We start from the raw sequence: 21,992 nt of genomic DNA on the forward strand, positions 1-21,992 counted from the left end.
AGGTTACAAATTTCATGGAGCAACTCCTTTCTGTGTGACTTGAAATGAGATGACACTTGAGTGTTACCAAAATGCTTCTGAATTAATGACAGGGTCACACTCTAATCTGATAGGTTTGATCTATGTAAGGTTCACATTCATATTTCAAAGTTAAGGCCCTGTTGTTATATCAATGCAGCCATTTTGTGTGAAATTCAAATTGTTGTAAGGTGTTGGGTGTAGTTTAGTAGGTATTATTAAGGTATTGTAGTCTTAGGAAGTTCAACAGTGAGCATTTATTAATTTCTAGAAATTATATACATAGGTACAGTCAAGGTCCAAGCTAGGAGCTGTCTCCATGCTTGCTTCTACACGTCTCTGTCCAACATCACACTACCCCTAGATGCAGGTCACGTGTTCTCTTACATCACCGTGTGGTCGGTACTGTTCTCAGTCCCGCGTTAACCCTTTATGTACCAGCCCTTATACTGCAGATATGAAGTATTACCAGCTCATTTGTCTGGTATGTCCAGAGACAAACAAACATTCACACCCAGCCTCTTTAAGTGCAGTTTGAATCTAGCTGCCTTAGAAACATTCAAGACATCTGGGATCATCTGTGTAACTCTAAAGAGTTCCCTATTTGCCATTAATTCTGCCTTATTCGTTATTCTGAAACTTGTTCTGAAGTTTCAGCAATATATTGAAACTGAGTTCATATTTCAATATAATTTTCTGATCTATCCTTTGAAAGATTATTTCAAAGGATCATTTCTATGCATTCTTCCCGTGGTCTGTAATAAATGTATGACAGCAGTTTTCCTTGTCTTAACTTTGTGTTAGGGTTTCAGCATTTGAACCCTGGATGTCCTGCAGACTCAACAGAATACTTGTTTACCAGAGTGGGTGTGATCTGAAAGAAAACTGTTCGAGTGAGTGTGTTAGATTAATAATAAGCTGCTGAGTAAATTTCTGACCAGCTAGGTGTTTTTTCTGTGTGAATCTAACTGGGGAAGAAGCCATTCCTTAATTCTGTCACTATGTCTTGATAGGAGAGGGCATAGCTTAATTTTATTTTTGTAACCATGTCACTGCTGTCGGGCATTCCTATGAGAAACTGCCTAAACTCATTTCTGGTGCAACCTTTACAGCTACCAGAGAAAGGAGACTTTTGCCCTACCATTCCTTTCTGGCCTGTATTTTTAACCCAGTTGAGAGGACAGAATGATTACCTACTCAGCAGCCCTTATCTAACATCACTTGCCCTTGGAAGATGTTTAAATTAAAGTTGCAGTTTCTTTAAATCCTGGAAATGGTAACAGTGAATTTCGAATTCGACCCAATTTAAGATGACCCAAGAAAAGGAAATTGTCCCGCAGAATGTTTTTCAGCTTTCTTATTGGTATTTTTATTTCTTTCAGAGAAAGTAGATAATGGGGAGGTCTATCAAAGGAAAAGGATACAGCAACCCAGCTACTCCGAGGGTTTAACAACATTCAGCAATCCAAGACCCACACCAGAACAAAGCAGCTGGAAACGCATCATATTACTTATTCTTGCCATCACCATACACAATATCCCAGGTAAGAAAGACTGAATTCTAGCAGGTCTCTTATAAATGATAAATGACATGCTTTGATCAAATGACCGTGTGGGTGACTCAGAAGATATTACCATCTGAATCAACCTGAAAAGGCTGGTTAAACATCTCCAGTAGAACAACATTAGATAGATAGAGAGACACTACATATCGCTGTTACTTGTCTATCAGCCACTGTAATATCCCTAGAAAAGAAAATCTAATTCCTTATGGGAATGCAGAACATTGTAGTCGGAGACTTAATAGAAGCTGGAAAGAGAAGACATGTATCTGAAGTGCAAGGTACTCCCATAATGGAGGATGTCAATATTGACTAAAATATTTGTGCTTGCCTTTTTCAGCACCCTATGAGATGTTAGAGTTTTATAGTGAATATTTAATAGGTCTTTGGTAGCTGCAATATTCTGGTGTAATATGCTTAAATTAAGTATTTTTTTCTATATTTACTGGCATTTTTTCCACCAAAATCATACTTCATTTACTGTCCCATCACACCTTAAGGATGAGGAGGTGACCTGCTCTCATGTGTTTCCTTCCATCTTTCTTGAGCAATCAATAGCCAGGTTTCAGATTTGATTTCCCCTGCAGTCCCATTTTCGTCAACCTGACATTTTGTGAGGACCCATCAGTTCAACTGGACTCCAACAGTCTAACTCAGGTCATGAATTTGTCGTGCAGTGAATTAGTACAGATTAACTCTACCAATCAGTGGCCCAGCATGTGCATACCTCAACACTGTTAGGAAGAATTCCAGCAAATGGAAACCAGTATTTGCCTCCTTATGTCCAGTTCCATTTTTTTAAATTCCATTTTTGTTTGAAAACAATCCACTAACTACATAATGTCTGTAAAAAGAAGAGGGGCTATTCATCCAGAAGCTTATGCCATTAGAAATTTATTGTAAGTCAATGAGGCAAAGGGAGGTTTGATCTGATGCACACACGCCCACATAACGGAACAGTCCCATGTGGAGACGATTATCTTATTTCAAAACACTTAAGAGGTGAAAGCAAATATAAGTGGGTGGACAACTTATGTAACATAGGATGAAGGGGGAATTGCAGGCCTCTGTGATATTGACTGTTTCCAACTGAGCCCGTTTCAGTGTCTGGGACTGAAAAATATATTATACAGATAAATCTCAGCTTTCTTTTACTGCAATGAAATAAAATGCCGAAGAAAATGGGTCACTTTAATAAGTTATCACCGTTTGAAGATGTCCTGCAATTGTTTGTGATTGCGTTTGTTATTTTGGACTACTGTTACTTCTCTCCAACATGCGCTTCCATTTCATTGCATTTCTGCACACCCGGCATCTATCTGCTATCAATTTGATTCCATTTGCACACATTGACTGCTCTTTACTAAATTCCAGCTTAATTGTATTGTCAAATCCTCAATCAAACCCAGGATGTTTTACATGAAAGAAGGGTAGAAAATTTCAGGTTAAATAACCAGTATATATGGGAGAAAGTGTTGAATTATTGAAGGTTTTTTTTTCTGATTTTGACTCCACACTTGTGTCTGTATCATCTTGAAGCTAACTTCATGCATCGCAAACACCTTTTCCATTCACTTCCAGCATCCGCTATATTGTGTAAAATAAGGTCAAATGCACAAATAATCATCTAGTTACAAGTTTTCAGTATTGTTATATATTTTTCACTGTTTCTAATTCTGTTCATTTGCTGGTTCGTTGCTCATATCCACGCTCCAAGCCACTGCACACACTGAGATGGTGCTGAATAACAAGCCGTGGTTTTTCATAGCCCTGTTAATGTGGTCACAGCTAATGGGTTCTTGCAGTGTCTCAGTCAAGCCTTGTGGTTAAAATGCCATGTGTTTCAAAACAGGCAAGTGAAATTCCTCCAAATGATGCATAAAAAGCCAAAGAATTCTCTTTGGCACATGAGTTGATGACTTAATTATGTCTGAAACTTGCCTATGGTAATTTTTCTTTAAACTAATGGCTTGAGGCTCAATGCAGTGATGCAATGTATTTTAAGGATAATATGATGGCCTATAGAAGTGAATCTTTGGGGACGGGAGTGGGAGATTGTGTCATTTGCCTACTGTGGCCTTCTGGAACTGGTTTAATCACCTTTACATGCCTGGAAGGAATTTCCCAAAATTAGTTTAAGACATATGAGTTTTCCTGCCTTTGTGCCTGCATGCGCAAGGGAAATTGAGGTAACAATGTGCAGAATTAATAGCATGATGGGATAGGACAAGCCCAATAAGTTGACATTTCGAGTCCTCATGACCCTTCGACAGAACTTAAGTTCGAGTCCAAGAAAGAGTTGAAATACAAGCTGGTTTAAGGTGTTGGGGGCGGGGGGGTGGTGGGAGAGAGAGAGAGAGAGAGAGAGAGAGAGAGAATTGGAGGGGGCTAGTGTGGTTGTAGGCAAAAGCAGTGATAGAAGCAGATCATCAAAAGATGTCACAAACACAGGACAAAAGAACACATAGGTGTTAAAGTTGGTGATATTATCTAAACAAATGTGCTAATTAAGAATGGATGGTAGGGCACTCAATTCTTAATTAGCACATTCGTTTAGATAATATCACCAACTTTAACACCTATGTGTTCTTTTGTCCTGTTGTTTGTGACATCTTTTGATGATCTGCTTCTATCATTGCTTTTGCCTACAACCACACCACCCCCCTCCACTCCTCTCTCTCTCTCTTTCTCTTCCCCCCACCACACATACACCTTAAACCAGCTTATATTTCAACTCTTTCTTGGACTCGAACTCAAGTTCTGTCGAAGGGTCATGAGGACTCGAAACATCAACTCTTTTCTTCTCGGCCGACGCTGCCAGACCTGCTGAGTTTTTCCAGGTAATTCTGTTTTTGTTTTGGATTTCCAGCATCCGCAGTTTTTTTGTTTTTATTTTTAAGCCCAATAAGTAGCTGGATTTACCTGTCCTTTTTTGTGTGTCTATATATAAATTTAAATGGCTTTTCAAAGAAGGAAAAAGATTGGAGATTAGATCATATCAGACAGAAAAGTTGGGACTGTTGAAGTAATTTTAGGAGATGCATTACTTCCAGCTATTTGACTGGAAAGGACTTGATGCCCATCTGCTGCTGTCTGTAACTTGCCTAATTAGGAGACAACAATCTTTCACTGATGACTCATTGCTCATTCTAATTCGATTGTACTCTACTTGGATTCCCCCAAATTATTCATCCGTTGCACAGTACCATTTGTACTCTCCAAGGGCCATAGTGTGCTATGATTAACCTGTTGTTGAAATGTGATTATCAAATCATCAGTGACTATAGAAGATTTACTAGAGAGGTTCAGAACATGTGCAAACCCAATCAGAATGTTTGCCAATTTTTCCCCCCTACCCCGACTGACTAACATTAATTTGGAAGCTCTCTCTGGCATAGTTAGTGTAGATACAAACATACGATATAGGAGCAGGAGTAGGCCATTCAGCCCTTTCAGCCTGCTCTGCTATTTGATAAGCTCATCATAGCTGGTCTGATTGTGGCCTCAACTCTACTTTCCTGTCTACCCCCTGCACCCCTTTACTCCTTAAGCCAAGAATCTATCTAACTCAGCCTTAAAAATATTCAATGACCCTGCCTCCACTGCCCTCTAGGGAAGAGAATTCCACAGAGTAATGACCTTCTGAGAGAAAACATTTCTCCTCATCCCTGTCTGAAATGGGGGAGCCCCTTATTTTTAAACTGTCCAACAGTTCTTGCTTCTCCCAGCATCCACCCTGTACTATTGGCTCTGTTTATGCCACTTGAAGTGATAATTAAATGCTAATGTTTATTGATTTGACACTACCCCCCACAACTAGCCCCCAAAAAGCTGACAAGAACGAGTCCACCTGATAGTATTTGCAAGGACAAGAGCAAGATGGCAGTGCAGTTGTATCAGTAGTTCATGATGCAAGTTCGGAAAGTAATTCACACAGCCCCATTATTTACAGTGAGACTGTGCGGTTTGCCTTTGCTTTTTTACGTGATAACTGCAATTGCTTGCAGGATGGGCAACATTATTTCAGTTGGAATAGCCTATTTAAAACGGTTTTAATTGTTGAATCTGGCAGCAGTGGAAAACTGGAGTGGGAGAAGATGGAACGAAGTCAATATCACTGAAGCTACCAGCTGTTTATTTATGTAGATTTTTATATAATTACTTCCAGGACCTCGTATGGCTGTGTTTTCCCCCTCATGAGACAAGGCAATTTACTTTTCTTGTGAAATAAAGTGCATCAAAAATGAAGAAGGGATTAAACACCTGAGGAATGTTGAGCACTATTGTCAGTTTGTTTTTCTTCCACTGGAAGATAAAATCGGATAATAAATTTGAAAATTATAGCTATTCAGCTTTGAGGCAACAATTTGATCTGTAGATTGGGTGAGAGTAAATAAATGGAATGGGAGGAGGCTCAAGCAGAAATGCTGCGTAGATGGTCTCTGTGCTATAGCTTGTACATCAATTTCTATGTAATAGTCAGGGTTACCATTATTTTCCAAACTGAAGGTAAAGCAGTGCCATTCCTGCCATTTTATTTTGCAGTGCGCTACCTTGTTAATAGTAAGGAATGTAGCAGTCACTGTGGGGCTGTCTGATTATGGAGGAACATAGAGGTAAACATAAGAGGGTCAGCATTGTGCCAGTTAACTCACCCAATGCTAAAGTATTCTGCAGCAGGTATGGCCACCTGGACCCCACTGAAGGTGACCAATATTGTGAGTGTAGGTGCAGGTTATATAAACTTTGCAACAGATGATGGTCTCCCAGTTAGGAGCAAGGCAAGGAGGGGCAGGACGCAGCAGATGCAGGAGAACCTTAGGCAGGAGAGCCCAGGCTGGGAAAGGTTTGCCTGAGGGTTTCATACCAATCAGTTTTCAGTGATGTCTGAACCAGAGAACCATAGAAAAGTTACAGCACAGAAAGAGGCCATTCAATTCAGCCCATCGTGTCTGCGCCGGCTGGAAAAAAAACTAGCTGCCCATTTTAACCCACCTCCCAGCACCTAGTCCATAGCCTAGCAGGTCACGGCACTTCAGGTGCCGATCCAGATGCCTTTTATGGCAGGACATCATCCAACCATCCTTTCAAGTGCAACAGAGAGGGAGTCAAAAGACTTCTCAACATAGCCCATGTGTTGGAATACTAGTCAGAGGACTCTTTGCAGAGGTGGTGGGTAGGACATTCTATCCTTGTGTGTGAGCTGGCCACTCATAAGCTCGTGTTTACTTTTGCCCTTTCATCACCCCTGAGCAGTGTAACACCCCCTTCTTCCACATACCCCTCACCGGAATAAGACTGAAATGCTTGATCTGGCATTAATGTCAGTAGTGAGGGAGTGTAAGATGCTGTTCTGGTTCATTTTGTGCACAGATGCTTTCTTTGCTGTTGTCTGTAAAGCGCCAGGAGTGCATTAAGATTCCACAGACGCAGCTGCAAAATGTGCTTTTGCCTTTCAACTATTGTGCTTAACATGAGGACATTGATATAATCTCTCCTCCAAAATCAAGAGTGGGTGGCATGAACTTTGTACATATCAGCTGATCCGCAATTCCCTTCCAGATCTTTAAAGAGAATGCCTCTCAAAATCTCTCTGGCAATGATGGGCACATCCTTTGTTGATAGGATGTCAGGCTCAGTTTATGTGACTATTCTCCTTTCAGGACCAGTCCTGCCCTTGGAATGTACCTCAAAGCTCATGAAAATGAATCAAGTTCAGCAATTCTTAAGTAATTCTACATCAGCTTTTCTACACTGTCCTCTTTTTTTTAAAAGAAATCCTCTATTTGTGTCTTTACACAAATAAATGTCTGCCAGTACAGGAGAGCCAGTTTCCATCACTTAAGATATGCTGTGTTAAGGCAAACAACTTTTTGAGGCTCTTCTGGAGAGCTTCAGGTGTTGGGGCAGGCTTCGAGACCCTGATGTCAGGACCAAATGGGGGTCCCGAGCCCACGCTTTCCAGCAGTGAGACTGGCAGAGGGATACTCCCTCTGGAGCCAAGGACAGCAAGTGGGCTTCCGATGCTGCCGGCCCAGTCGAAGAGCTGGCAGCTCGGCAGCCCAGGGGCAGCTCGGGGACCACGAGGGCACCTCAACACGAGGCACCCTTGAAAGGGGTAAATTTGAAATGAAAAGTCAGAGGGGCCAAGCAGGCTGGCCCTTCGTATCAGGGTCGAAACTCTGCCGGGTGGCTTGTTGGGGCTGGGGTGGGGAGGTGGGATGGAGTTAGCTGTTCCTGCCCACAGCCTCCTCTTTGGGCCATGGAGCCTCTGGCTTGGATAGTTCCCCAGATTGCTGCAGGGAGGAAATCTCCATAAAATTGTCGGCCTCTACACAGCAAAATATGGGCAAACCCTCAAAATCACCTCCCTTGAGAGCTCAGATATGCAAATTGGCTGCCTGCCTTTGTAGAGTGGACAGCTGGATCTGTCCCCTGATGTCCGGGAGCTGTCCCGAAGCGGTTCCCCCACTATTTTCCTGCCCAGGACTGGGAAACCCCAGCCCTAGATTTCAGAATCTGAATGGACAAGCTCAGTTATCCGGTGCTTTTCAATATTGCGTCAGTCTCATGTGCTGAAAAGCACATCTGGTTTGCAAACAAGTTATCGAGGACATCCAGACCATGGTCCGAACAGCACTGAAACTTTTGGATTTCCTCCCTTCACATCTGGTTGGAAGGCCACTTTAAATCTTGAGAATTATAAGCCTGATGCGTCACACATGGTCGTCGCTTTCTCAGTTCTCTTATCAGCATTAACTGATTCCAGAAGATCAAAACAGTCAGAGATGGGGGGTCAAAGTAAATATTATAGACGCTAATTATGATATAGAATCTTGCGCAGTGAAGGTCTTTTCACTCCATTTTCACCTGCCTCTTCAGTGCCATGAAGGGGTACAGTAGCATAGTGTTCACGTTACTGCACTAGTATTCCAGAGGTTGGAGTTCAAATCCCACTTTGACAGCTGAGGAATTTAAATTCTGTTAATTGCTAAATTTAGGATTAAAAAGCTGGCATCAGTGATGGTGACCACGAAACCACTAGATTGTCATGGAAACCCATCTGGTTCACTAACACCCTTTTAAAAGAAAATCTGCCCCCCCAACCCTTTACCCGGTTTGGCCTACATGTGACCCGAGACCCACAGCAACGTGGTTGATGTTTAACTGCCCTCCTATGTATCTTCACAGGTCACACTCAGTTGTGTGGGGGATGGGTAATAAAAGCTGGCCTTGCAGTGATGCCCACATCCTGTGAACAAATGGCAAAAATATGTTGCAAAAATATGTAGCATTGACTACGCTACATGAATGAATCCACTCAGAGGTGTTGGCAGGATTTGCTGAGACATTCAATGCGGAGCCTGACAAAATGGTAGTTAGGAGCCTGGGGATATGCACCAATTTGCTGGTTAGGAGCTAAACGCAAAACAGAAGAATGTGTCGTTCCAAATTGGCACACAGAGGAGAATATACCCACCTCTCAGAGTGTAATCCCTTTCCAATGTTTATTGTTCAGCTGCTTCTGTTTTGATGAGGTATGTCTCGAATTTTATTTTCCAGCTTCTCCTATTTTCACACTTAAAATTGAGGGAGAGGGGAGGGAAGCAAAAATTATTGTTGCGCACTGAACACATCCTTTCAACCCTTCGACAAAGGAGTGCATGCAATTTAATTCATGTCAAATTCCAGATGGCTTTGTGCAGATGGTTCCAAATGGAGCTCATATGAAGCATACTGCGCAGAACTTCCAGGGACCGATTCTAAATCGTTGTTTCTGTTGCAGGACCTAGAGCTAGTAAACTCCAGTTTACAAACAGATTGTAATCCAAAATTATATAATGACCAAACTGGAAACCTGGCAGCCAGCCTTGTTAATTCTATCTCCCAATTCTGAGTCAAGTTTAGCAATGTCAGAAGTCTACTCCAAACGTTTGTCCACTATCTAATACTACTGAATGGTTTTCTTCTGTTCTTCAGAAGGAATTAAGTTTTTTTTTTAAAATTTAAGGCTAATCTGAAGAAACTGCAGCACGCCTCAGAGTATGTGATTTCCAAGGTTTGTATGATACAATTAATGAAGGACAAGCAACAATCACTTCTGGCCGTAGCAGTGATTGAGAGTAAATTACTAGGCCATTTTCTTTACTGTTAGGCTGCTTCTGCATTTGTCTGATACTGTGTGTTAAATAAAGTAATAACAAAGGAGAGCTGCTTTTTAAACATCTTCTGCAATGCAGCTGCAAATTAATGTGATAAATGGGACAGTTTCATATCTGTTGAATAATAAATTTTGCTGTGCGACTTTACTAGACACTCATTCATTTTGGTGACACGAGAGACTATAACAGCTGAACCAAAGGAGCTTAGGAGCTATCCTGAACACCAATTGTGGAATTACTGGGTTTAACTCAACTGTCCTATTGGCTCTGTGGGGTAAATGCACTAAAAGCAGAAATAGAAAGGCTTACATTTATATAGTGCTTTTAATACCCACCAAATGTCTCAGAGTGCTTTCCAGCCAACAACTTTTGAAGTGCAGCCACTGTTGTAATGTAGGAAACTCAGCAACCAATTTGCACACAGCAAGCTCCCTATGAACATAATGACTAGATAATCTCTTTTTGTTTTGCCGATTGAGGGATAAATATTGGCAAAGACTCCAGGGATAACTTCCCTCCTCGTCTTCAAAATAGTGCCATGGGATCTTTTATTCCATCCTAGGAGGCAGATGGGGCCTTGGTTCAACTTTTTCATCCAAAAACAGCACCTCCAACAGTGCAGCAGTCCCATACTGCACTGAAGTGTCAGCCTTGGTTTTTGTGCTGAAGTGGGGCTTCAATTAGGAACTTTGTGACTCAGGAATTAGAGTATTACCAACTGAGCCCCAGCTGACACCACCTGTTACAGTGCTGAGACTTGTGAATCAGTAAAACCGCAGGTTTGGTGCTGGCCTACGTTGACTCAATTGATCTTTGTAGTAGTATTCTAAGAGTAGGGAATGAGAAAACAGTCAGGCTACATGCTATTGCCTTGACTGGAGTGTGTGAGTGTGACTGTGTGTGAATGGAAGTGTGTGATTGTGCGTGTAGTCATTGGCATTCACACTGAAGATTAGTTACTTGGGTGAAGCACTGGAGTGCATCTGACACAGACTTGAAGGGCTGATTGGCCCCTTCTATGCCATAGTTTTTCTGTGTCCCTATGAACCTTGATACCCATGGTATTGGGAGAGAAAGGGAGAAACCTGAGTGACAAAACCTTCACTGCAGGGCACTTTGTGTTGTACATGTGTTAGAATTTTTATTTTGTCCTCTTCCAAGATGAATTTTTGAATAATTTAATGCTAGTAATATCCCTGGTTGTGTCAGGAAGCTGTAAGAAATTGCTTTGGCGTAAAGGTACAACAGCCTTTGATGAAGTTTTAATCAGAAGAGTAATAGTACTATACGACGGGTGCTGCAAGATAATGGCATTTTTCCGTGTGAGACTCACTGAGTGAAGCCGATACAACAGTGACTCACTTTTATAGAGCTCATGCTGGAGAATAACTTTGAACACCTCCTAGCAGGAGAGAAGGATCATGGAATAGGGGATGGGACAGATAGAAGGGGGCCCAAAGTCACTGGCCAAGAGAATTGCTTTTGATGAAAGCGGAGAGGCAAAAGGGTGAAGTGGTTTAAGGAAAGACTTCCAAGCAGCAGCAGAGGGAAGTGACTTTAACCTATTGCATGCTGACAACAAAACTAGAATCACTGTTATGGCCAGTGATCAGTGTACATTACATTTATAGATATCCCGTCACTCATGCCTTTTTTGCATTTTTACCCGCAGCTTATGGGCTCCCTGTTACCTTGGCCACAGCAGCAGGACAGAGATAACTAGAGCACTCAACTGTGCAACAAAAGCTTTGTCAATGTTTTCAGGAAGTTGCAGCATAAATTCTCCAATTTTGGGAATTGTGGGCTCTCTACTTCTACTCACATTTAGTCCAGAAGCAACTGTGTTCCTTCAGACTCTCACAATGCATACAGACCTTTTGCCCAATGATCATCACTGTTAAAATCAAGACATTGACGTAATTTGAAAAGGCTTGCATCAGCAGTCAATTCTATTGGTTTTGAGACTCCCAATGACAGGCTGTAATAATGTAATTGGATAATATTAGTTAATTGTATTGAACATCTTTTGTTGTTTGGAAAGAACCATTGCAGTTCACAGCAGACCATTATGTGTCTTACTTCAGTCTGTTCGGTGCATAATTGCAGTCAGGGCTGCCTTAGGTTTAAAGGTTGCGGAATTACTTCAGGAGGTTAAATTTGGATGGCTACTTCAGAAAATTACTCTCAAAGACCATAATGACACATTTGCTTATGCAATTACTGTGTGAGAAAATTCAAATGAAATCTCTCTCAGTAATTGCAAAATAATTTTCCTTTTGTCAAATATAAATTGTGTTGAAGACATTTTTCAAAATTAAACTTATGTAACCAAACTTTATTCGGTTCTGTTTTTATTCAAAGCTGTTTTGAATGTTTATCCCTTTGAGGGCTGGGCCAGTTTTTCAAAGTTGTTGATTAACATTAGTTGGTTTCCTAGCTTGGCATGTAATAAAGTTGTGAATTTGAGTACTGGATAGTCTGGAGCTCAATTGAGCGCTTAAAATGTCTGTATATTTATGTGATGTGTGACCTGAAGATCATAGAATCATAGAATCTTACAGAACAGAAAGACACCATTTGCCCTTGTGTGTGTGTGTGTGCTGACACTGAAAGACCTAGTGAGTTCTTTCCCAATAGCTTGGTAATTGTTTTTCCTTTCATGTGGGATCCAATTACCTTTTGAAAGTTTTATTGAATCTGCTTCAACCATCCTTTCAGGCAGTGCACTCCAGGTCATAGCATGCTGCATAAAAAATAATGCTTAACTTGCCTCTGGTTCCTTTGCCAATGACCTTAAATCCGTGTCCTCTGGTTACTGACTCTTCTGCCAGTGAAAGCAGTTTCTTCTGATATACTCTATCAAAACACTTAATTAGTCTGGATGTCTGAATTGGATCTCTTCTTAATCTTTTCTGCTCTAAGGAGAACAGCCCCAGCTTCTGTAGTCTCTTCATGTAACTGAAGGCCTGTATCCCTGGTACAATTCTAGTAAATCTCCTCTGCACTCTCTTAAGGTCTTCTGAAAGTGTAGTGCCTCGGATTGGATACAATACTCTAGCTGGGCCCTAACCAGTGATTTCTAAAGATTTAGTCTAACTTCCTTGTTTTTGTTTATAAAACCGTGGATTAATATGCCTTCAACTTGTCCTACCACCTTCAGGGATCTTTTAAAATACATAGTCAAGTATTTCTATTCCTGCACCTATTTTAAAATTGTACCATTTACTTCATATTGCCTCTCCTCATTCTTCCTTTCAAAATACATCATTTCACCAATCTGTCTATGTCTTCCTTAAGCCTGTCACTATCCTCTTCCCTATTGGCTACATCTCACATCATCTACAGACTTTGAAATGATGCTCTGTATATCCCAGTCTAGGTTATTAATAAGTGACAAAAAGAACAGTGGTCCTAATATTTATCTCTGGGCGTTACCATTGTATATGTCCTTCCAGTCTGAAAAATAACTGTTCACCACTAATCACCCCAGGCAATAAGAACTTCAATTTTAAAATGAGCCTTAACACCTAACTAAAGTGTGCCTGTTGGGCTATCCAAACTGCAGCATCAGTGAATTATGTGTGTGGCACCTCTGCTGCCCTGCATATTCCATTTCCTGCCAGCATGTAGCTGTGCAGGTACATCCCTCCTCGACAGGGAGGGGAGATGTAACCATTCCACATAGGAATCTGCATCAGTTTTGCTTAGAGCCAACCCTCAATGCAGTCAGACATGAAACCAGTCCCCAAGGTTGTGGCTTTGTGACATGGGAGCTCAGAATCCTCATCACTTATGATTGTTACAAAATGGTGTATTTGTATAGAAGCCGGGTTTGTTTTCTGGTTGGAAGCACACTGTAGCACTGAGTATTGCTGAATACACTGTTATTGTGCGAAGATATTTCAGGGATCTGCATGAGAGACGTTCACCAGTTGCATGTAATCTATCATCCAAATTCTCAAACACAATTCCCTGAAAGCGATTGAATATTTGTCTGACAAGACCTTTGTGATAAAAGAGATCTAGAGGGAAGAATGTAATCGTAATATTCCTGGATCCCGCTGGTACACGGGTCCTGTTGCTGTGCAGAGGGGTCGTTCCTTTATTAACATGGGAGTGAGCTGCAGAATGTAGCACAGGTACTGATTACACATGACACAAGGTGGCAAAAAGAAACATACTCAGTCATGCATAGCACAAGAGACATTGTAGATAAGGTGCAGCTGAAGAGGTTGTGAAAGATGGTTTTAGATAGAAATTAAGCCAAATCTGTGGGAGGGCGGCAAGCATGATTAAGGTGCATCCACCGCATTTCTTTGGAGTATCCAGGGCTGGGCACACCTAATTTAATTCACGTGAAATCCGAAAGCTTTGGAGCAAGCATTTTTTAATATTCTGAAGTCTGCATTTTGCTTGGAGCCGCATTAAGTATTATCGTCAATAAATCGCGGTAATGGATGAAACCAACTTTGGGAGTGTGAGGGGTTGGGGGGAATTGAACAATTGACACGAGGGACTGCAGTTGATTCAAAGTAGCCAACCATACAATTTAGGCTTCTGATCAGTACTTCTAATTGAGCCCTAGGCTCCTGACACAAGCTGGGCTACAGTGACAAATTTTTACAATATTGTACATGCAACTCTATAAGTAAGTATAAGCCTCTTATTGTTTAAATGTTTATGGCTATAAATTATAAATATCAGTTGCATGAGTATATTTTCAAGTTGAAGAAGATCAAGATTGGCAGCACAAAGATCCCAACTTTTTTTCAGCATATTTGGAATGGTGACCTTCTGATGCTCACCAGTTTGGACTTGATAATTTTGAAGTAAACCAGCGTATTTGAGTTTGCACTTCTCTGCCACTTGCTTGGTCATCCTTGGTACGCACTGACAAACTAAACCTTGATCAGTTCATTCACTTTTAGCCAGTTTGATGCTGCATATATTGGTAACTTAACATATTATTTGTCAGGTAGTCATTTTTGCAATATGGACTTGCAATGCCTAGAGGTGAGATCCCATCTGCAGGCATGATGCATTTGGAAAAACGTGACATAACAAAAGCAACAAGATCTTTTGTGGCGTTTCTCGCAGTGAGTTTGAGGTTGTGCTGTTCCTCATTGGCTGACATTGCCGAGGGAGGGATGCATCTCTCCCCTGGAAGACACGGTGGTCTGGCGAGAGTCAGCGAACAACCCTTTAGCTTCCTGTCTGGCTGGAACTCCAGTGATGGTCACGCGGGAGGGAAAGCTCTTCCTAAGATTAGATTTGATTAATTTCAGGGAATTTGTTGCAAGGTGGATTTAGCCCACTACAAGGAGAGGAGGATTTGCTCTGTTTTCTTCCAAGCTATGCGGAATGTTATCAAGTAAATTGAATTTTAATATTTGGCTGACAAGGGTGTTCTGATAGATTCTGATTATGATATTGCCGTTCTGTTAAATTCAGCTTACAAGGAGTTAAATGCGCACAACCAAAGTTTGTATTCTGATCATTCATGCATTGCTTATAAAATGCACCAGTTTTATGAGAGTGTTACAACCCCATATCTTCCACCCCACCCCACCCCCACCATACTATCATATCATTAGATATTGGGCAGGTATGGTAATCCCCTGATTGTAGGGAACACAGGTTCATTTACCAGTAGAACAGTAATTCTGAATGCGAAAGAGCAATTAGTGCAGCCTCACAAATTGTAATATTCTCCCTCCAAACCTGAACAAACATGTACAGTCCTTGCAAAATCAACTTGTACCCAGTTTTCAACTTTCCATCGCTATATTCACTGATACTTGTGGGTTGTGTTGATCGATTTGTGTTGAACACCAGTGATACCCTTTGTGATTCCTTAATAATCAGCTGATACATTATTTTTCCAAATCAGCTGGTTTTAATATTTTAGCTTTTTTGATAAATCTTTTAGTTCTAAACCAGCTTTTCTATCTCTCCCTCATTATGTGATTCATAAAACGTAGATATTTATATTTTATGTGCAAGAATAAAATATAATTTAACGAAGTACATTATAAATTCTCCCATTTCTCATTTCCATAATCTCAATCTAATCAACATTTTCATTTAAATCTTTGTGAATATTACTGTAGGCTATATTTGGTGACTTCCCCCTTATCAATTTTAACCCCATATCTGTGGAGACACTAGTGAGTGATAAATTATGTTTGCGCTTATCAGAGGGTTTAGCAGCACTGTTACAATAATAGAGAGACATTCAAAAAATGCTGAATGCATTCAAATAACACTGAGCAATGAAAGTGAGCAGCCTACAGATTGAATATAAGACTATATAAGGGGGTTAACCTTTTTAACTTCTATCTGCTCATGATGCACTTCATGAATTGATAAATAAAGTTTACAATTAGCTTGTCTTAGAAAGGAATGAAACAGATACTGTTGCCTCAATTAAGAAATTAAGATGAAGGCAACTTGTAAAAATAATGACTTTACATTATATAATTATACAGTAACCTTCATGATTGCAATTGTAATCTAAAGGTTAAACTTGAAGCAGATTTTATTGAAGTTAGGGACCGATATATAAACACTGGCTAATGGTGGTGTAAATGAAAGAAAAGATTATCTCATCCAACTCCCACTCCGCTTCATGTAGCTACAACTTGGATTTATGGAACTTTTTAATCTGACAGTAAACAGCAATTGCCTCAGATTTTTAAATCTTCCACTTGAACATTTTCAACAAGTTTCATCAATGAGTATGCAGTATTCTGTCAGACTCTTTATACATGTACCAATGTGCATTGTCACATTCACTGATCAGAAACCTTTATTGATCATTTTTTTGTATAAATAGAATAAATCTCCAGGATGTCTTCCCTGAACAATCTTAGACTGTCAGCAACATCAATGATATAATTCATTGGTTTGAATTTGTCTTGAACTTGCTGCAGAAGTGAGTTGCACCATTATTAAACCTTCCAGGTTTCCTGAGGCGCAATCACTTCCTGACCCACCTGAAGACGAATTCTGCTTCATCACCTATTGTATTGAAGAGCTGGCTCCTCATCTGTCCAACAGTGCAAATTAAATGCCAGCCAATTTCAGGCTTGCTGCCCGTCAGCACACATGCTCTTAACTAGTTGCTTTTTGTCTTTCACTACCCCCACCATCCATAAAACAGTAAGCTCCAAGAAGAAAGGCAGAGCTCTCTTCTCTGATCTTGTACCTCACTGGCTGTAAAATGTTTTGAGACTATGGTGGTCATGAAAGGCGCCATATAAATTTATCTGTTAAGCACCTGGAATAGCATGAAGAAGTTAAAACTAGCTGATCAGCACCAACTTTCAGTAGATGTTGGCATTACTGAACAATCTTGCAAGAAAAAGAACTTCCATTTGTATAGCGCCTTGGACGTAGTATTACATCTTAAGGCTGCACAGCTTAAATTTAAACAGTATATCTGGGTTCCATTTCACCATTGCCAGATTAGCAAGGAGTGTCCATAGTATGTTAATTATTTTGTTTATATTGTTAAGATACACAAGTGAAGAGTCTTGTTTAATTAAGTACTTTGATCACAAATAAATAGGGGACAGCTGGGGCACTGGGTGCTGGAAGGAGACCTATGAGACTAAACAAAGTCAATAAACTCTGTTAGTAAAGAAAAGCTCTGTGTCTTGGTTTTTGACTTCACCAACTGGCTTGGATTGTATTAACAAGAAAGACCATCATGATCTCCTATTTTGAGTTCTTGCCCACAGCCACACCATCCATTCCCGCTTTTCCTATTTGGCCCAAGACCTTCCATCCCACTCAATGCTCTACTGAAAAATAGAAAGATATTATCATGAAGGTTGTATTTCTTGTGCAGCTGTTGACAGCTGTGTGCCAGCCATGAGTGTGAGTGCAATAGAGTTTATGCTACAATCAGAATTATTGGTATCCTCAAGCATCGCAACACATCAGAGTCATTTGGAGGCAGTCTTGAAGTAAATTTCCACACTCTTCCCTCTGCCACCACCTCATGCACCTCCAAGGATTACCAGATATTCTCATCCTTGTTTTCCAATCCGTCTCTGGCCTTGTCACATATCACCTCTGTAAACTGCAGCCCTCCACCAGTCTACCTTTCTCAAATTCTAGCCTCTTGTGCATCTCTGACTTTCTTTGCACCACCACTGTGCCTTTAGCTCTAGGCCTGAAACACTGGAATTCCCTCCCTAAACCTTCACCTTTCTCTCTTCTAAGTCACCTCCTCTAACATCTCCATCTTTGGCTAAATGTAAATCTTTTTGTCAAAGTAAGCTGTAAAACTTTGAGATATTTAACTTTATTCAAGGTTCACCACATACAGCATTACCCATATCTACTGAAGTTGATGGCGATCATCTTGTTTTACCCACTTAGTGTTATTCCAGGTGCTTAATTGACATTTCTATTCTGCCTTTCATGACCTGCAGATGTCTTAAAGTAATTTATAGCCAATGAAGTATCTTTTGAAGTATTGTCACCATATTAAGGAAACATGGCAGCAAAAGATGCAGCAAAGAGAGCAAGCTTCTACAAACAGCAAGTGATAATGACCAGATAATATGTTTTTGTGGTGTTGATTGAGAGAAGTATTGGACAGGATACAATAACCACCCTGTTCTTCTTCAGAATAGTAGCATGGGATCCTTTACATCCACCTGGGAGGGCAGACAGGGCATTGGTTTAGCGTCTCATCTGAAGGACAGCATCTCCAACAGTGCAGCAACTCCTCAGTACTGCAATGGAGTATCGCCATTGATTTTTGTACTCAAATCCTAGAAAAGGACTTAAATCCACAACCTTCTGACCTAGATGTGAGAGTACTACCAATTGAGGCACACGTGCTGACTCCCAAAGGCAGCTGGTTTAGAGGAACATATGTTGTTCTTTTCTCATTGTGTCGTGGAGATTTTCTGATTTTTAGCTCACCGGTTTGGAAAATAACTCCCAAAAATACTTACTTTAGTGTGACACAGTTCAAATGGGGACAGGAATCACTGGGTATGTTTCTATTCTCAGTCCTCTCAATCTCTCATCCTGAATTTGCCCTGCACTTCACCACACTGCTTTGTCTTTCTACTTGAAGTGCTCTCTATTCCTAACTATCCTATTCACCCGCCACCTCACCATCAGCACCACACACACACACACACACACACACACACACACACACAAACCCACGCACCACCACCACCACCACCACCACCACCCCCCCCCCCCCCCCCACCCCCACCCCACACACCAATCACTTGATGTTAAAAAACACACATATATTACACTAAATGGGTTTTTAAGCATTACATAGACATTGTGCCAAAGTGTCAGTCTGGCCATTTCCACCTGGACCCTGTTTCTGGCCTTTTGGCTTTCTTTCATCTCCATCCACACCGGCCCCCACACTAGCTCGTTGCTTTTCCTTTCAGACTAACCCTTGCCCCCATTCTTAGGCAGCCTGTGCTTGACTTGCTCTCTATTCCCAGAACATTGCAATGAATTATTTGATGTTTTACTTGGCCATTTTTAACCGTGTGTTGCTTTGAAAACTAAATGTCTTCATGGGCAAAGATGCTGCCACTGACACCCCTCTAGCTGCCTTTGGTTAAAACACTGGCAACTGAACTGAGTTGCGTCACAGCCATCTGCCCTCCATTCTTGCTAAGCCGAGAATCTCAGTTCCATCATCCTGCCAGGAACTGTGCCAAAAGCTGTGCAAAGCACTCCTAAGGCCAATTTGAGCATTAGGCAGTATTGAGAAAAAGACTTCCAACCATTCTACTTTGAAGCTGCTTTCTTCCCCAGTGTTGACACTATGTGTAACTGTAGGGTACAAATGTTTGCTTCAAATTGCTTTATCAAATAAGGGACATCCATCATAAACTCATACTTGGTTGACACTGGGTCATATGATCAGAGCTTGCCTGTGCTGTTGCTAGGCAATTATGTATTCCTTTCTAAAAGGGCATTTTCACCTTCGCTCAGAGCTGGCAAACAAAATGATGTTTGGTTGAGATGAAAGTCAGTATTTTCTTATCACTACCAAGAACTGCAGAGGACATTCAATGCTTCAGATCAAAGAGAATAAATCCAGAGCAATAAAAATGCTGATGTGGCACATTTTATTTCTTTAACCTCTACATCAGCCTAGGCAGGAACAAAAATCATTAATTTATTTTCCACCATAAATCGATAAGATTAGTTCTTAATAGCTATCTGCCAGATTATTAAACGAGAATGATTAGACCCTGGAGATGGATTTCAGTTAAAAAAAAATCTTTGAAGGAGGTGCAGTTGATGGTTTTCATATGACAAATGGCATTTGTAATTGGAAATTCATTTCAGCACATTGTTTTTATTTTTTCAAATAATGAAATTTTCTACACGTTATTGCCTAAAGTTAATGTGCTGCATACGCTAAGTAAGGTAAGTGTTTTTAAATGCAATGCTGATTTTCTTAATGGGGGGTTTTGTTATGCGTAGGAGTGTTCAAGAGAATGTCATTAGCTCGAATGTAATCTTCAGTGAGTTTAAAGGGGCATTTTAGAATGCCCTTTAATGGTTCATGAAGTGGGATCACTCCCACTGGGACTGAGTGAGACCAAGGAAGAATGAAAGAGCTGTGAGCAGGGGAAGGTAGGATCTGTATTAAGGATACTGAGTGACGTTGGTTAAGCACAAATCAGACACTGTTTAGGGAGAGTGCGAAGGTGCAAAAAAGATTTACATGGATGATATCAGAACTGACAGGTTATAACTATCAAGCAAGACTGAACAGGCTAGGGCACTTTCCTCTGGGAGAAAGAAGGCTGAGCTATTTGAGGTTTTTAAAATTGTAAAGATATTTGGTCAGGTAGATGTAGAGGAGATGTTTCCACTTGTGGGGAAGTCCAAACCTAAAGGTCATCAATATAAAATAGTCACTACTATTTTCAATAAAGAATTCAGGAGAAATTTTGTTACCCACAAAGTGGTTGAAATGTGGATTTTCTACTACATGAGGAATTGAGGCAAATCATAGAACGGATACAACACATAGATTGTGTTGTATCCATTACAACACAACGTTCTTACAACTAGGTAAGAACAGTTTTGTATTCCTTGTGCAGCCACCATTACAGTACATTAGGGTTGCCAACTGTATTTTGTTGCATGTAAGGGGCACCTAGATAAAACACTTGAGGGAGAAAAGAATCGAAGAATATGTTGGTAAGGTAAAATGAAGTAAGGTGGGAGGAGATACATGTAGCACCAGCAGAGTTGGGCTACATGCCTTGTTTCTATGCTGCAAGTTCTATGTAATTCATATCCATTTGGATGCAGGTTTCCTGTCTAACTTGAGATTGTGTGTGCGACCACTGTGTAAAAACAAGCTAAGCATGTATTGTAGGGTTGCCAACCCTCCAGGCTTGGTGTGGAGTCTCCAGAGATTGAAGTTCAATCTCCAGGGATTGAAGATCAATCTCCAGGGATTGAAGATCAATCTCCAAGACACTGCTGTGTGCAACCCTGGAGAAAGATCATTGGGACATTAAAAAATATAGTTTTTTTGTTGTTTTCTTTGAACATTTCTCTTTACCAGATTTTAAATTATTGAAAATGATGTGGGGCGGGGGTGAGGAAGGTGGTTTGGCTGACAGCCAAGTATCATCCAATTGGATAATGAGTCTTTTTGTTTTCCAATTGACATTGGAAGGCAGTGTGTCACAAGGATGGATGTGTTGGCCAACTACTGGCTGGAGCGTGGTGGCAAGTCATGTGCTGAAATCCCCAGGAGTACATTTATTCACACTTGGCAACCCTAATGTATTGTAATGGTGGCTGCACAAGGAATACAAAACTGTTCTTAACTAGTTGTAAGAATAGCATGTTAAACCACCATAGCTGTGGTTAATAAGGATGCTACTGTTTTGGAGTATTTACCCTTCACTTTTTTAAAATTTGCAAGCTAAAGCGAATATGCTTTTAAGAATTTGTGAAACTGGCAAAGCACTGTGGTTGCTGGAAGCCTGAAATAAAAACAGAAAATGCTGGAAATGCTCAGCAGCTCTAGTGGTGTCTGGAGAGAGAAACAGAGTTAATGCTTCAGGTTGATGAAATACCACTTGTTATTAACTTCGCCTCAAAATGGCTCGTGCTTTCAAGTTTTGTTGTGGTCTGATCACCCTCTGGATGATAAAGATCATCTATTCATGGAGAAAAAGTCCAAATTGTAATTATGATTTAAGGACAGGATGTTGGGCCC

At 40.7% G+C, this 21,992-nt stretch overlaps 1 protein-coding gene across 5 annotated transcripts in view; it reads left to right on the forward strand.

The window, feature by feature from the left end:
* The window catches only part of LOC121293600 (zinc transporter ZIP11-like), a 647,737-nt gene that overhangs the window by 325,788 nt on the left and 299,957 nt on the right, over nt 1-21,992 (forward strand). For 4 of the 5 annotated variants that reach the window (XM_041216688.1, XM_041216686.1, XM_041216687.1 and 1 more), the window contains one exon: nt 1,401-1,562. The exons of the other annotated variant lie outside the window; for it this stretch is intronic. In XM_041216688.1, coding sequence (XP_041072622.1) covers nt 1,401-1,562 — 162 coding nt within the window. The remainder of the gene's footprint in view (nt 1-1,400; nt 1,563-21,992) is intronic. 5 annotated transcript variants of the gene reach the window in all.

The sequence above is a fragment of the Carcharodon carcharias genome, chromosome 22, assembly GCF_017639515.1.
Source record: "Carcharodon carcharias isolate sCarCar2 chromosome 22, sCarCar2.pri, whole genome shotgun sequence".
NCBI lineage: Eukaryota > Metazoa > Chordata > Chondrichthyes > Lamniformes > Lamnidae > Carcharodon > Carcharodon carcharias.